This window comes from Crocodylus porosus, unplaced genomic scaffold, assembly GCF_001723895.1.
Source record: "Crocodylus porosus isolate Cpor-Errol unplaced genomic scaffold, CroPor_comp1, whole genome shotgun sequence".
Classification (NCBI taxonomy): Eukaryota; Metazoa; Chordata; order Crocodylia; family Crocodylidae; genus Crocodylus; species Crocodylus porosus.
In genome coordinates, this window is record NW_017728945.1 from 3016494 (window position 1) to 3028799 (window position 12306).

The window sequence follows — 12306 nt, forward strand, 5'->3', positions numbered from 1 at the left end:
CCCCAATACTCTTTCCTGCCATGGCAGGGGGTCGGACTAGATGATCTGCTCAGGTCCCTTCCGACCCTAGAAACTATGAAACATTAATGCTTGGCTCCAAACCCTGTTGTGTGTGAACAGGCAAACAGTCCAACAGGCTGTCTGGGAGGCATCTCCTCCAGAAAATGCTGTGGATAGCTGGCTCTGACTAACGAGGCTGAAATCCTGCCTGAGAGCCTGGTAGCACCTTCTGCTACTGTATCCAGGGACAAATCTAGGATTTAAGGGTCCTTTCTAGTTTGTTTGGTTTTTTTCTCAGTCTAGAAACCCATGGCAAGAGCTGCAGGAATGTTGTCCTGACATCTGCCAGGTCTTAGTGACATGGGGAGCTCTAGACTTCACAGGCATCTGCCTTCATCACTTAAAGCTGTGTTGTGTTCTTGAGTGAGTGCCTCTCAAAATTGCTTCTGGAAGCTGTATAACACTGCTGCCTTCTTGCGAGAGGGAGTGAACCATGGCAGCGCAGCTGGGAAAGCTCTTTGCCTGCTCCCTGGTAGGAGCGTGCTGGTTTGCATTCCTCACTCCAGACTCGCTGGAGTCTAGTACAAACCTTTAGTTTCACTTGCTACAGAAGCCCAGCTGACTAGGAACAGGGGCCTTGGAAGACATTATGGCACTGTAACTTTTATTGCCCTCATCGTGGAAGGCTGTGCTACATGCTGTCCAAGTAAACAGTGCCACTGGTGCCCTTAGCTTCATCTTTCAAAGTGTCAGAGTACACGGGGGTGGCTGGGCTTGTATCCAGGTGTACGGATGTTAAAGTTGTGGCATGAACTAATCTGATGAGAGACTAAGCACAATGTAGAGAAGACCTCCTGCTGAATTATTTTTGTTCTTCTTTCCCCATTTCCCACCCCTCCTTCTCTCTCCCAGGACTCCCAGTGGACTGCCAACAGCTCTTCCTAGAAGGGGAGAGGAGCAGTGGGGTGTTCCAGATCCAGCCTCCTGGGGCCCAGCCTTTCAAAGTCCACTGTGACATGACTGCAGGTAAAAGGAAGGAAATGCCATTTAGCACTTTAGAGCATGGCCTTGCAAACAGCAGCATTGAAATAACTAAACAATCTCTTTCAATCCCAGAAGGCGGCTGGACAGTGATCCAGAGGCGGGTGGATGGCTCTGTGGATTTTGACCAGCTTTGGGAAGCCTACAAAAATGGTTTTGGAGATCTTAATGGTAGGTAGATGGAAGGCTTTTGTTGTGTTTCTGTTCTAAGTCTTTGTCATATATTCATGACAAATTCCTTCCTCAGCAATGACTCCCCTCCCTCAAGACTCTCCAGAGGTCTCCCCCATAATATAGGGCTGAACTGGTAGGCTCAGCTGGCTTGAAGGAGGTGCCTGATCCTTCTAGGCACTCTGCATACCAGAAAGCTGTATAATTCAGAGAGCTCCTAATGTGATTGTGTTCTGGATCAGCCTACTTGGGGTCACCTCTGGCTTTGAAACACCTACATGCTAGTATCTCATGGTTTAAATTGTGTTTGATGACAAAACTAATACGAAGTTCTGTGCATTTCAGGCGACTTCTGGCTGGGCCTGGAGAAAATACATTGCATTGTCCAAAACAAAAGATACAATCTCTTGATCGAGCTGGAAGACTGGGAAGGAGAAAAGCAGCTCATTCAATTCCTCTTTAACCTTGGAGAGGAGAACACAGCCTACACACTCAGCCTCCTTGGGCCTGTGTCTGGAGAGCTAGAAAATGCTGTTGGGGACTTTAGACAGTTGCCATTTTCCACACGTGATCAGGACCATGATCTCAAAGCAGACACGAACTGTGCCAAGCACCTGTCAGGTCAGTACTGGCAAAGGAAAGCTGCTAACCTGAGTAAGAGCTTGGTTTCCTTTTAAACCTGGGAAGGCAGGTGATGCAGTCTTCCGTCTGCCCCCGCAGCTGTCTGGACCCCAGTTCTGGCTGCAGAGTTGCAGTATGGAGATTAGGCCTGTGCAAAGTGGCTAGTATTCACTTCGGATTTGGGTGACAGGTGATTCAAATCACTGGACCGAATTGATTCAGCTGAATCAGATTTGGAGATTCGGCTGCTGCTGAATCACCCAAGCCCATCCCCTGCCCGCCCCAGCTCCCAGCCCTTGGGAGAGGTGGGGAGCCCTGACTCACTGGGTGCTGTCAGGGAGGGGGCGCAATCCCCACTACTCCCTACTGCCCCACATTGCATGGGGGGCTCTGCATGAGCCCCCCACCTGCTGTGGTTCCGGGCCTTTAAGAGGAAAGAACTGGAGGACCACCCCCCCTCACCGTTCCTGCCGGTGGGGGACAATTCTGTGCTGGCCTGCACCATGGGGGGGAGGGGGGCTCTTCCATGAGCCCTCTGAAGCCCCGAGGCCGCTGCAGTAGCGGTGAGTCCTAGGGCTTTTCTCTTCTTAAAGCACTGGGAGCTGGGTGGGCAGGGCAGCCATGGGGGGCTGGCATGGGTCCCCCCCATGGTCCCCTCCCCTGCCCCTAGTACTTACCAGCTCCGAGTCCAGCTGTAGCTCCTTGCTGCAGCCACTGGGGACTGTCCAAATCATCAGAGCTCTCCAAAGAAGGGGGTGAAGGGGGTGCCTGATCCTTCCCGAGAAATCTTTTCCCGAGATTCAGAGAGGTTTGAATCAATTCAGACCTTTTAATTGGTCCCTGGATTCGATTTGGATTCGGAGATTCAGCCACCGAATCTCCCCCAAATTGAATTGCCACCTGAAGCTTCGCACAGCCCTATTGGAGATAGGCAGGCTCCAAACAACTGGAGCACGTGGAACTGAAGGTACGACTGATCCTGGTTCTTGTTCCCTGCTTCACGGTCCTCCAAAGAAGGCATGTGTAAACCCCCCCACCGCTGAAAACAGGTCATGTTATTGTGGTCTCAGTGTTGTTGCAAACACAGGACCTGGTCCAGCTTTCCTGATTTGTCTCATTACTTAGAAAACCCTTCAGGCAATGCTGAGGCAAGGTCCGTGTCATCATTAAACCTAGCAGAATGTACCCTTTCTGATGGGCTCTGAACAGTAAACTGAATTCAGATCAGCACAAAAGCTGCTCTTTTGGGACTCCTTACACTTTTTGGTTCACAGATACAGTTTTGCTAGTGTCATACCTTCTATATTATCCTTGGAGACCTACACCCACGTCCTCCCTCTGGATCACATATTTGGTTGTATATTGCTGTATGTCAGATTTTGAGCTCTCATGGCCAGAGATTGTATGTGGGGTGAGAGAAATCATATTTTTACTAAGTTATTGGATTAGACCTTGTTACTATTACGACCTGCCACAGTAACCCTCTTTCCAAGAAGTGAGGGTCAAGCTGCTGCCTCTCTGTCTCCATTATCCAAGGGGAAAAAAAATTAGCAAATGCCTTTCCCTACTGCTCAGGTGCATTATCCCAGTGATGCTCAACTTTGGAGACAATAGGAGTTTAAACTGGGATAGAGGGAAGATGAAGCAAGACAGACTTCCATGGTTTAAGGAGTGAACTTCTGTAGACTTGGGGCTTTCCAGAATACTCTGGACCCCTGAAGACACTTAACGGGTCTAACTTTCCAAAGCACTGAGAGACCCAACAAGCTGGTGCTTTTGGGGATATCAGGGTGACAGCAACAGCACTGAATCTGAGGTTGACTTTTACCCTCCCCTAAAGAAGTAGGGCTGGAAGGGACCTCCAGAGGTCATCTAATCCAACCCCCTGCCTGAGGCAGGATCATCCCTATCCAAACCATGCCATACAATCATAATCTAAGGTCTACATAAGACTACTGTCAACCCTGACTCAACATAGGCACTGTTTTACCCCTGAAAAATTCCTTTGACTGAAATGTGCTTTTGCATTTCTTTCCTCTTAGGAGGCTGGTGGTTCAGCAGCTGTGGCCATGCCAACCTCAATGGGAAGTACTTCCGCTCCATTCCTCGCCAAAGGCATGAGCGGAAACAGGGAATCTTTTGGAAGACGTGGAAAGGAAGGTATTACCCTCTGAAGTCGACCACCATGAAAATCCAACCCACAGAGCTGGAGGCAGAATCTTAACTTTGCTGCCACTTAAGACTCGATCCGTCTTATTTTTTGTGGAGCATTGATGGTGAGGCTCCATCTCTTGTGTTTACAGAAGACAAACAATCCCTCCAGTGAGCGTTCAGAGAAGTTCCCTCTCACTAGCAACCTGTTATCTTGTAGAGACTGTGACATGGAGCAATGCAGTGACTGGCTCTTGTAGGTCAAACAACTCGGGGCTAAAGGCGTGAAAGGATGGGAGCTTCCAGAACTGGGGGGTAGTCCTTGGCAGGGAATACACATCTAGTGCAGGGGTTAGCAACATTTGTGGGCTGAATGCCAAAAACCCCCTGCAACCTGGACTTGGAAGATGTTGGCATGCCAGAGGTGGACAGTGCGGGAGTCGTGAGGGGCTGGATCCTTGCTTTGGGGGTGCAGCCCTGGCCCCTTCCCCACTGTGTGCATGGAGCCTCTGCCAACTATGAGCCAGGCCAGGGCTCCGGACCCCAACAGAGATGCCCACTCCCTGCCATCCTGTCAATTGGAAGGGCTGGGAGGGGACTTACGGCAGTCCCTTGGCAGCTGCCAGGGCAGCCTGGGTGGCTGGAGGCGCCTTCCCCAGGGGGGCTCCCAGCTCAGCGGGGCCATGCAGCACCTCCTTCAGTGGCTGCTTATGGGGTGTGGGAGCCCGCTGCCTTCAGAGCTCTCTGAGGCTCCTGAACTCCCAAGCTGGACCCTGCCAGACACCCAAATAGACCTGGCATGGCAGTGGACAGCTGTTGCCGGCTTCCCTTCCCTCAGCCCCATCCCATTTTCCTGGCAGTTTCTGGGAAATTGCTTCACTCCTGGGCACCAGGAGAGCTCTGGGCTGGGCAGCCAGGATAAAACAGGTGTGGGCAGGTGCAGCAGCAGGGACACAGCAGCTGGGCAAGGAGCGCCAGAGGACATGGCGGGTGGCAGGGAGTGCAGTAGCATGCGGCCCAGGCTCGGGGCGAGGGGGTAGTCCGGGTGGGGCAGACGCTTACCATAGGACATGGTACACAGGGGCAGGCAGGGGGAGCACTGCATGCAGCCTCCCACTCATGCCTGCAGCTGCTGCTAGCCTATAGCTCCCTCCCACGGGGCAGCTGGGTTGCACATTGCTCTGTGGTGGCAGGGTCAGGGCAGGCAAGCGCTTCAGCAACTGCTCGCAGAAGGGCTCATTGTCAGGGGCACAGAACCACAACCACTGGCCCCCAGCCTGGCTCGGCAGTGCCTGGCCCTTTCCATGGGGCTCTTGGCCATCTGTGCCACTTGCTTTGGCTTCCAGCCTGAGCAGGGGTGCAGGTGGTGCCATGGCTCAGCCTCCGGCCCCAGGGGCAGTAGATGTGGAGGGAGTTGGCTCCACAACCGCTGCAGCCCAGGGAGTCTGCCGCTTGGGCTGACCCAGCCCCAGGCCACTCTGCCTACACCCCCCACCTCTAGGTGCTACCAGCACAGGCTGCTGGTGTGGCAGGTCCCTGTCTGCTAAATGGAGGAGAAAAAGGGTAGGATCGGAGATGCCTCCCAGGTGCCTGCCACAGGCAGCCTGTGCTCTGGGCAGCTGCTACCTGCCAGAGAGCCCAGGCTGCTCACAGCAGGGCTTCCAGCCTTCCTGCCACCTGCTGCAAGCAGCCTGGGCTCCATGGCCAGGGGCTGCTCCCCAGAGCCTGGGCCAGCTGTGGCTTGCCAAGCAAAATGGCCTCATGTGCCATGCTCTGGCAGACATGCCAGGCATTGCCAACCCAATGTAGTGCATGCAACTAAGGTAGAAGTTGCAGACTTCCTACTGTTAATGATGCATAGAGCTTTCTGTCCTGTTTGATTAGCTGCATTTGCTCCTAAAGCTGGCTTGATGAGCTCACTCAGTCCCTGCACAGAAGCCAGGAAAATGTGAGGTGTATGGGGGAGTGTTCTTTCACCTCGATCAAAGCAGTATGGCACGGGGACCCTTGTGGCCCTTATTCCTTTCCTTGCACTGCTACCAGAAACTGAAGATGCATCCATTTGCTCCACAACAGCTGGAAAGAGATTTTCCTCTCTCCCATACTGCTATGCACCTGAGCTGTGGTAGCTGGAGAAGAGGGTAGCACATATGACTCGTATCTGGTATCTCACTTCTAATGACTCCCTGCCCTCCTTTCTGTCAAACATCCCTTCTTCCATTTTCTTCCATAGAGAAGGTTCTCAAGACCCACACTGAGGCCGGGGAGCCCAGGTCACCTAGGTTCTGCACTCTGAAAGGTCATCAGAAACTTAACTAAGTTTGAACATACTTGGGTAGTTGGAGGAAAAAGTGGCATTACTGGGTGAGATGCTATGGCCTGTTGCACAAGATCATAGAAGTTCCTTCTGGCTTTAGTCTAGGACCAGTGAACTCCATCTGGAGCCCATTGCTACTGCTCTGAGATGCCTGGAGTGTCTTGGAGCACAGAATGCCCTTGGTGCCCCTGGGGCAAGGGACCAATCCTGCCTCTCCAACCTGAATCCTCAGACTGGGATATACTGACCTAATAACCCTAAATCCTGATTTTTTTTCTTAGAAGGCTCCCAAATCCCTTTGTGTAAAGGGGATGCTGTTGCCCTGCTGTAGCCTGTAAGCAGTTTGCTCTACAAGGCAAGAGAGAGTAGGGTTCCCTCAGGTGGCAGAACCAGCAAGGAGAGTAGCATCAGTGTCAGCGGGTGTATCCCATAAATACTGCAGATGTTTCCGGTATTTTTAGATTGAAATTTGGGGACATGTTTTAAAAGAAGGGTACAGGAAGGTTGCCTGATCTCTGGAGACCATAGGTAAAACCATAATTATTGAAAAGCTGTTACAGGCCAAGTTTCCATCTTGGGAGTTCCCAAGCATCCAGCCCTATTTAAGTCATATTGACTGACTCTTGCTTGAGCTCTTTAGCTGCTGAATATTGTAAATAGTGGTTTGTAGAATGCTGGATCTTTTTAATGAATTTGCTGTTTAATTTGTTTCTATATTTAAATGCGGTGTTTAATAAAAATGTGGTGTAATTTATAAATGTTGACTTTGGAAAAACAGTAGTAGTTTGTGCATTTTCCACTTTTTGTACTAAAAAATCTGACTTTTCTGAATAAAAACAAACCTGTACATATTCCAGGGATTCTATGTGAAATTATTATTATTATTACTTTTTAATGAAGGCTAGTTAAAAGTAGCTGGAGCTGTCTGGCCTACTGCTAAGCAAGAGACTCTGATTTCAGGACTCTAAATCTTGCCATTTGGTCCCAGCCCCAATAGGTCAGGAAAGTTGGAGAAAGATCAAACAGTCAGAAAATTATTTGAAATTAGAGAAAATATGCCCCTTGTGAAACTATAGATGGCCCATTTACTTTTCTCTCCATTGAAACTAAAGAACTTGATCTTGTATACCTATGTAGGGAAGAGAGCTGTGATATCGGGTTTCTTCTAATAGATAAAGGAAAAAAATGCAATGCTTGCAAGTTTTTTAATTAGAAAAAAGATGTCATTGGTTTAATTTAAACCTTATGGCCAATTTGGATAATGAACCACTGCAAAAGATTACTATAGGATGTGTTAGAGATCTGAGACCCCACGTAACAAAGAATCTAATCTCTATTTAATAAGAGGCTCTAGATGACCTGCTCCGCAGCAGACACTGCTATTAAAGCCACAACAATGCATACATTCTAAGTGAATTTGTATCACTCAAACAGATTGCACCCAAGAGCACTAAAAGAACTGGCTGACATAGCACGGCCAATGGCAAGGCTATTCAAGAACTTGTGGCGAGCAGGTGAGGTGCCTGACAATTGGAGGAGGGCCAATGTGGTATCTCTCTTCAAGAAAGGGAGGAAGGAAGATCCAGGGAACTACAGGCCAATCAGTTTGACCTCTAATCCCTGGAAAGATCTTGGAGAAATTCATCAAGGAAACCATTAACATTCTGAGAGAGAGCCAACATGGTTTCATTGCGGGTAGGTCTCGTCTGGCCAATCTCATTTCTTTCTATGACCAGGTGATGCATCACCTGGACAAAGGAAATGAGGAAGATATTGTGTTTTTGGACTTCAAGAAAGCCTTTGACCTGGTGTCCCATGATGTCCTCATGGAAAGATTTGGAATTGCGGCCTTGACAATTTCACGGTCTGATGGCTGGGGAACTGGCTCCGTGGACAGACCCAGAGAGTGATAATCAATAGAACCAAGTCAACATGGCACATAGTGACTAGTGGCGTCCCCCAGGGCTTTGTTCTCGGATCTGAACTCTTCAATGCGTTTATAAACAATCTGGACTCTGGTATCTGGACTGGCTAAGCTATGGGAAAGTGCGGTCATCCTAGAGAATAGGCTGGCAATCCAGGCCAATCTCAACAGGCTCACAAGTGGTCAGATCAAAACCTGATGGCATTCAACATGAAGAAATGCAAGGTGCTCCACCTCAGGAGAAAAACCCACACCACACTTACAGCCTTGGCAGTGCTACACTCATTAGCACCAGAGCTGAAAGAGACTTGGGGGTCATGACTGACCACAAGATGAACATGAGCCACCAAAGTGATGCCACAGACGGCAAAGCAAACAAAACCCTGGCTTGCATTTACCGATTCATCTCAAGCAAGGCCCAGGAAGTCATCCTCCCACTTTACTTGGCCTTGGTGAGACCACAACTGGAATACTGTGTCCAGTTCTGGGCTCCATAATTCAAGAAGGATGTGGAGAAGCTCAAGGAAGTCCAGAGGAGAGCCACACAAATGATTAGAGGACAAGAGAGCAGGCCTTATGAGAACAGGCTGAGAGACAAGGGACCCTTCAGCCTGGAAAGCACAGGCTCAGGGGTGACTTGGTGGCAGCTTATAAGTATATAAGGGGTGTGCATCAGGAACTGGGAGAACATCTGTTCATCAGGGCACCCCAAGGGAAGACAAGATCCAGTGGTCACAAACTCCGGGAAGACCGTTTTAGGCTGGACATAAGGAAAAACTTCTTTACTGTCCGAGTCCCCAGGGCCTGGAATAGACTGCCGCTGGAGGTGGTGCAAGCATCTACTCTGGATACTTTCAAAAAACACTTGGATGCCTACCTTTCTGGGATCATTTGACCCCAGCAGACCTGCCTATTGCGGGGTGGGGGCTGGACCTGACGATCTTGCAAGGTCCCTTCCAGCCCTAATGTCAATGAAATCTATGAAATCATGCGTATATAACTTTAACTGAAAACAGTTCTCTAAATAGCCATAAACAAACTAATGAACTAGAGAAACGACAGGCGGGGTCCACACAAACTGAACAGGCTTAAGTGAGGTATGAGCAGGAACATCTTTCATTACCATTTGGGAAGATGAGGAATAACTAAAAGACACTCAGCTTGACGAAGAGCACTTGTGCCCTAAAGCTTCTTAAGAAGAATTTTTCCAACAAAACAAAATGGAATTGAAAGCAGAAAGGGAAGTGGCAAACACTCCAGTCATGCATCTCTTATCATGAGTCGCAACAAAATAAACAGCTCCTTCCAGTGGGAAAAGAAATTACGTATTTCCAGATGCCTCTGGGATGACTCAAGCTGATAAAGGCAATCTGAGCTTTTAAAGGATTCATCTTGGAAAAAAGGAGTAAGTGCATCAGCATCAGTTCTATGCTACAATGCAGTGGATGGCTTACTTTTCTCTCCTACCTGGAGTTTGCAATGTAATTTTCCTCTGCTACTCTGAGGACCCTTTCTTCTTTTGCTTTGAGTGGGGAAAAAAACCTGGAATGAAATAACGTCCCCAAATGTTTTTCTTACCAGTCCTCAGGGTCTCATGTAACCCATTACACATGCACAAAATTTAGCTCAAGCTAAACCCTCGTATCAGAGGCCCAATGTTCTGACTTTGGTTCCCTTTCTGTAAGTCCCTAGACCAGGTGTAGGCAATGTTTTTTGGTCGGAGTGCCAAAAAAAAACACGTCTACCTTGGAAGGTGCTGGAGTGGCGGCATGCCAGAAAAACAAAATGGCGGGGGAGGTACATGGCAGGACACACTGCATGTTGGTAAATTTAATAATCATAAATGTTGCCTTTGTTGTGTATTCCTTTTTTGTTGAGCATGTTGCAATGACAGAGGAAAAAAGAGACAAATAGGAGAAAGAGGAGAGAAAGAAAAAGGAGAGCAGAGAGAGAACCAGGCACGTGCACACAGAGAACCACATGCACAAACACAGAGAACCAGAACAGATGCATGCACACACACATCCAGAACCAGACACATGTGTGCGCACAGATGCACAGGACCAGACCAAGGCAGACAAATGCAGAGAACCAGATGTGCGGGCACACGGAGCTGGGCTCCTGGGCCACTGGACAAAGTCCATTCTGAGGCATGCATGCACCCGCCGGTATGGAGGTAATGCCGGAGCCTGAAGCAGATGTTTGTAGCCTCCTGGCTACAGCCAGCCCAGGCTCTGGGTAGCTGCTGCCAACCATGGCAGGGCTTGCAGCTGCCCAGCTGCCTGTTGGGAGCAGCCCAGGCTGTGTGGCTGGCAGCAGCTGCCTAGAGCCCAGGCCAGCGGTGGTGTGCTAAGCAAAATGGCCTCCCGTGCCATGCTTGGCACACGTGCCAGGGGTTGCTGACCCCTGCCCTAGACAAAGGAGACTGTAACATGTTACAAAAGACCAGAGACATAACAAGATCTTCCAGTGCTCAGGGCAGTAGGGGGTGGGAGTGTGGGAATTATGATGATCACTTGTGGGGTGTGGGGAAGAAGGGAGAAGGAGACGAGTCTTACCCGCCAGAGCTCTCTCCACTTGAGCAGAAGCTGCTACTGCTCTGTTATAGCAGCACCAGGTCCATGTGCTGCCACTGAGGGACAGGCAGTGGCTCAGGATCCCTGGGGGCTGCCCATAGTGCTGTTTGCTCCTACCCCCAGTCCCTTGGGACAGGGCTGTGCATCCTGTGGGAAAGCTTCTGGAGGGGCATCTTTTCACCTTCCCCTCAATACACTGCTGGGCATGGGGCTCCTCTTGCCTGGCTCCTATGGCCGGACTGGTCCTGCAGTGGCAGACTCCTAGGGGGAGGGAGCCATAGTGAGGGAAGTCTGGGGCCTAGCCAGTTGATCCAAGTCCTGGCTGGCTGGAGGGTTTAGAGCTGGCAGAACATTTATTTCTTGGTCCTGATCTAGGTAGTCCTTTCATCGCTGCAAAGGATGATAGATACTCTGATGTACGCACAAAGAAAACGATTCTACAAATGAGCAGTGCTACTGGACCTTTCAAAGCACACATTGATCTCCAAAGAAAAATCAACTTTTATTAGTCCAGTTTTGGAGGAAAGAGGGAGCTGAATTCTCTTGTGAATCAGAATTCCTTTTGACTCTCCAGCTCATATATTTTGCAAGAGATCACTGAATTTTGATTTTTAATCATCTCAATGCAAATGAAAGATAAAAGAGCTCCCTCTAGCGACAGTAAGTGATATAACAAAATATACAGCCCCCAAGTCCAGCAAGAGAGGGCAGAGGGGAAAGGTAGCTTGAGCCAGGGACTAATGAACAGTCAAGAAAAGATGGACTTGAAAAGGTGAGACTCTCAGGCTCAGAGATGCACAGGCTGGCCAAAGGTATTTGGGAAGCCTGGAGCCAATGTCCATACACAGATCTGAACTGGTGTTTACTGTAGAAGATACCAGGGAAATTCCCATGGTAGATCAGTCCTTTCTAGTAGATGGGTCTGGAGAGTTGGACCACATTGAAGTGACAACAGAGGAAGTTTTAGAACAAATTGATAAATTAAATACCAGTAAGTCACTGGGACTGCATGGCATTCACCCAAAAGTTCTGTAGAACTGCTGGCAATAGCATGTAACCCAGGGATGGGCAAAATATGACCTGTGGGCCAGATCTGGCCCATAGCATGAGTCTACCCAGCCCTCAGCGGGTCCCTTGGCCCCCCCTCCTGGCCCAGGCATGAGGGACAGCTCAGGCTGTGCCGCGTGCATGGAGTGTTTAATGTGTTTGGCCACAGGCCACTTAGACATTGGACAACCCTGAGTTGGGTTAAAACCTGGGATATAGCAAGTAAGTAATAACTAACATGAATTTGTGAAGAGCAAGTCATGCTGGACAGGGTAACAGACCCTTGTGAACAGAGAGGAGAAACATTTTGATATGGCCTAGATAGATTTTAGTCCAAACACTAACATCCTGTCTGATATCCTTTTAGTACACTAAGGAAATATAGTCTAGAGAAAACTGATGTAAGGTGGGTTTATAATCAGTTGTAAAATTATACTGAAAGGGTGCATCTACATGAG

At 49.3% G+C, this 12306-nt stretch overlaps 1 protein-coding gene and 1 long non-coding RNA gene across 2 annotated transcripts in view; one reads left to right on the forward strand and one right to left on the reverse strand.

The window, feature by feature from the left end:
• The window catches only part of ANGPTL4 (angiopoietin like 4), a 14271-nt gene extending 9904 nt beyond the window's left edge, over positions 1 to 4367 (forward strand). The window contains exons 4-7 of the mRNA XM_019550683.1: positions 913 to 1026; positions 1117 to 1212; positions 1558 to 1833; positions 3876 to 4367. Coding sequence (XP_019406228.1) covers positions 913 to 1026; positions 1117 to 1212; positions 1558 to 1833; positions 3876 to 4057 — 668 coding nt within the window. The 3' untranslated portion in view covers positions 4058 to 4367. The remainder of the gene's footprint in view (positions 1 to 912; positions 1027 to 1116; positions 1213 to 1557; positions 1834 to 3875) is intronic.
• A 1588-nt stretch (positions 4368 to 5955) lies between these two features.
• LOC109320499 overlaps positions 5956 to 12306 on the reverse strand; it is a 12928-nt gene continuing 6577 nt past the window's right edge. The window contains exons 3-4 of the long non-coding RNA XR_002103800.1: positions 9965 to 9966; positions 5956 to 6182 (exon numbers count right to left, since the gene is read on the reverse strand). This is a non-coding gene — a long non-coding RNA (uncharacterized LOC109320499). The remainder of the gene's footprint in view (positions 6183 to 9964; positions 9967 to 12306) is intronic.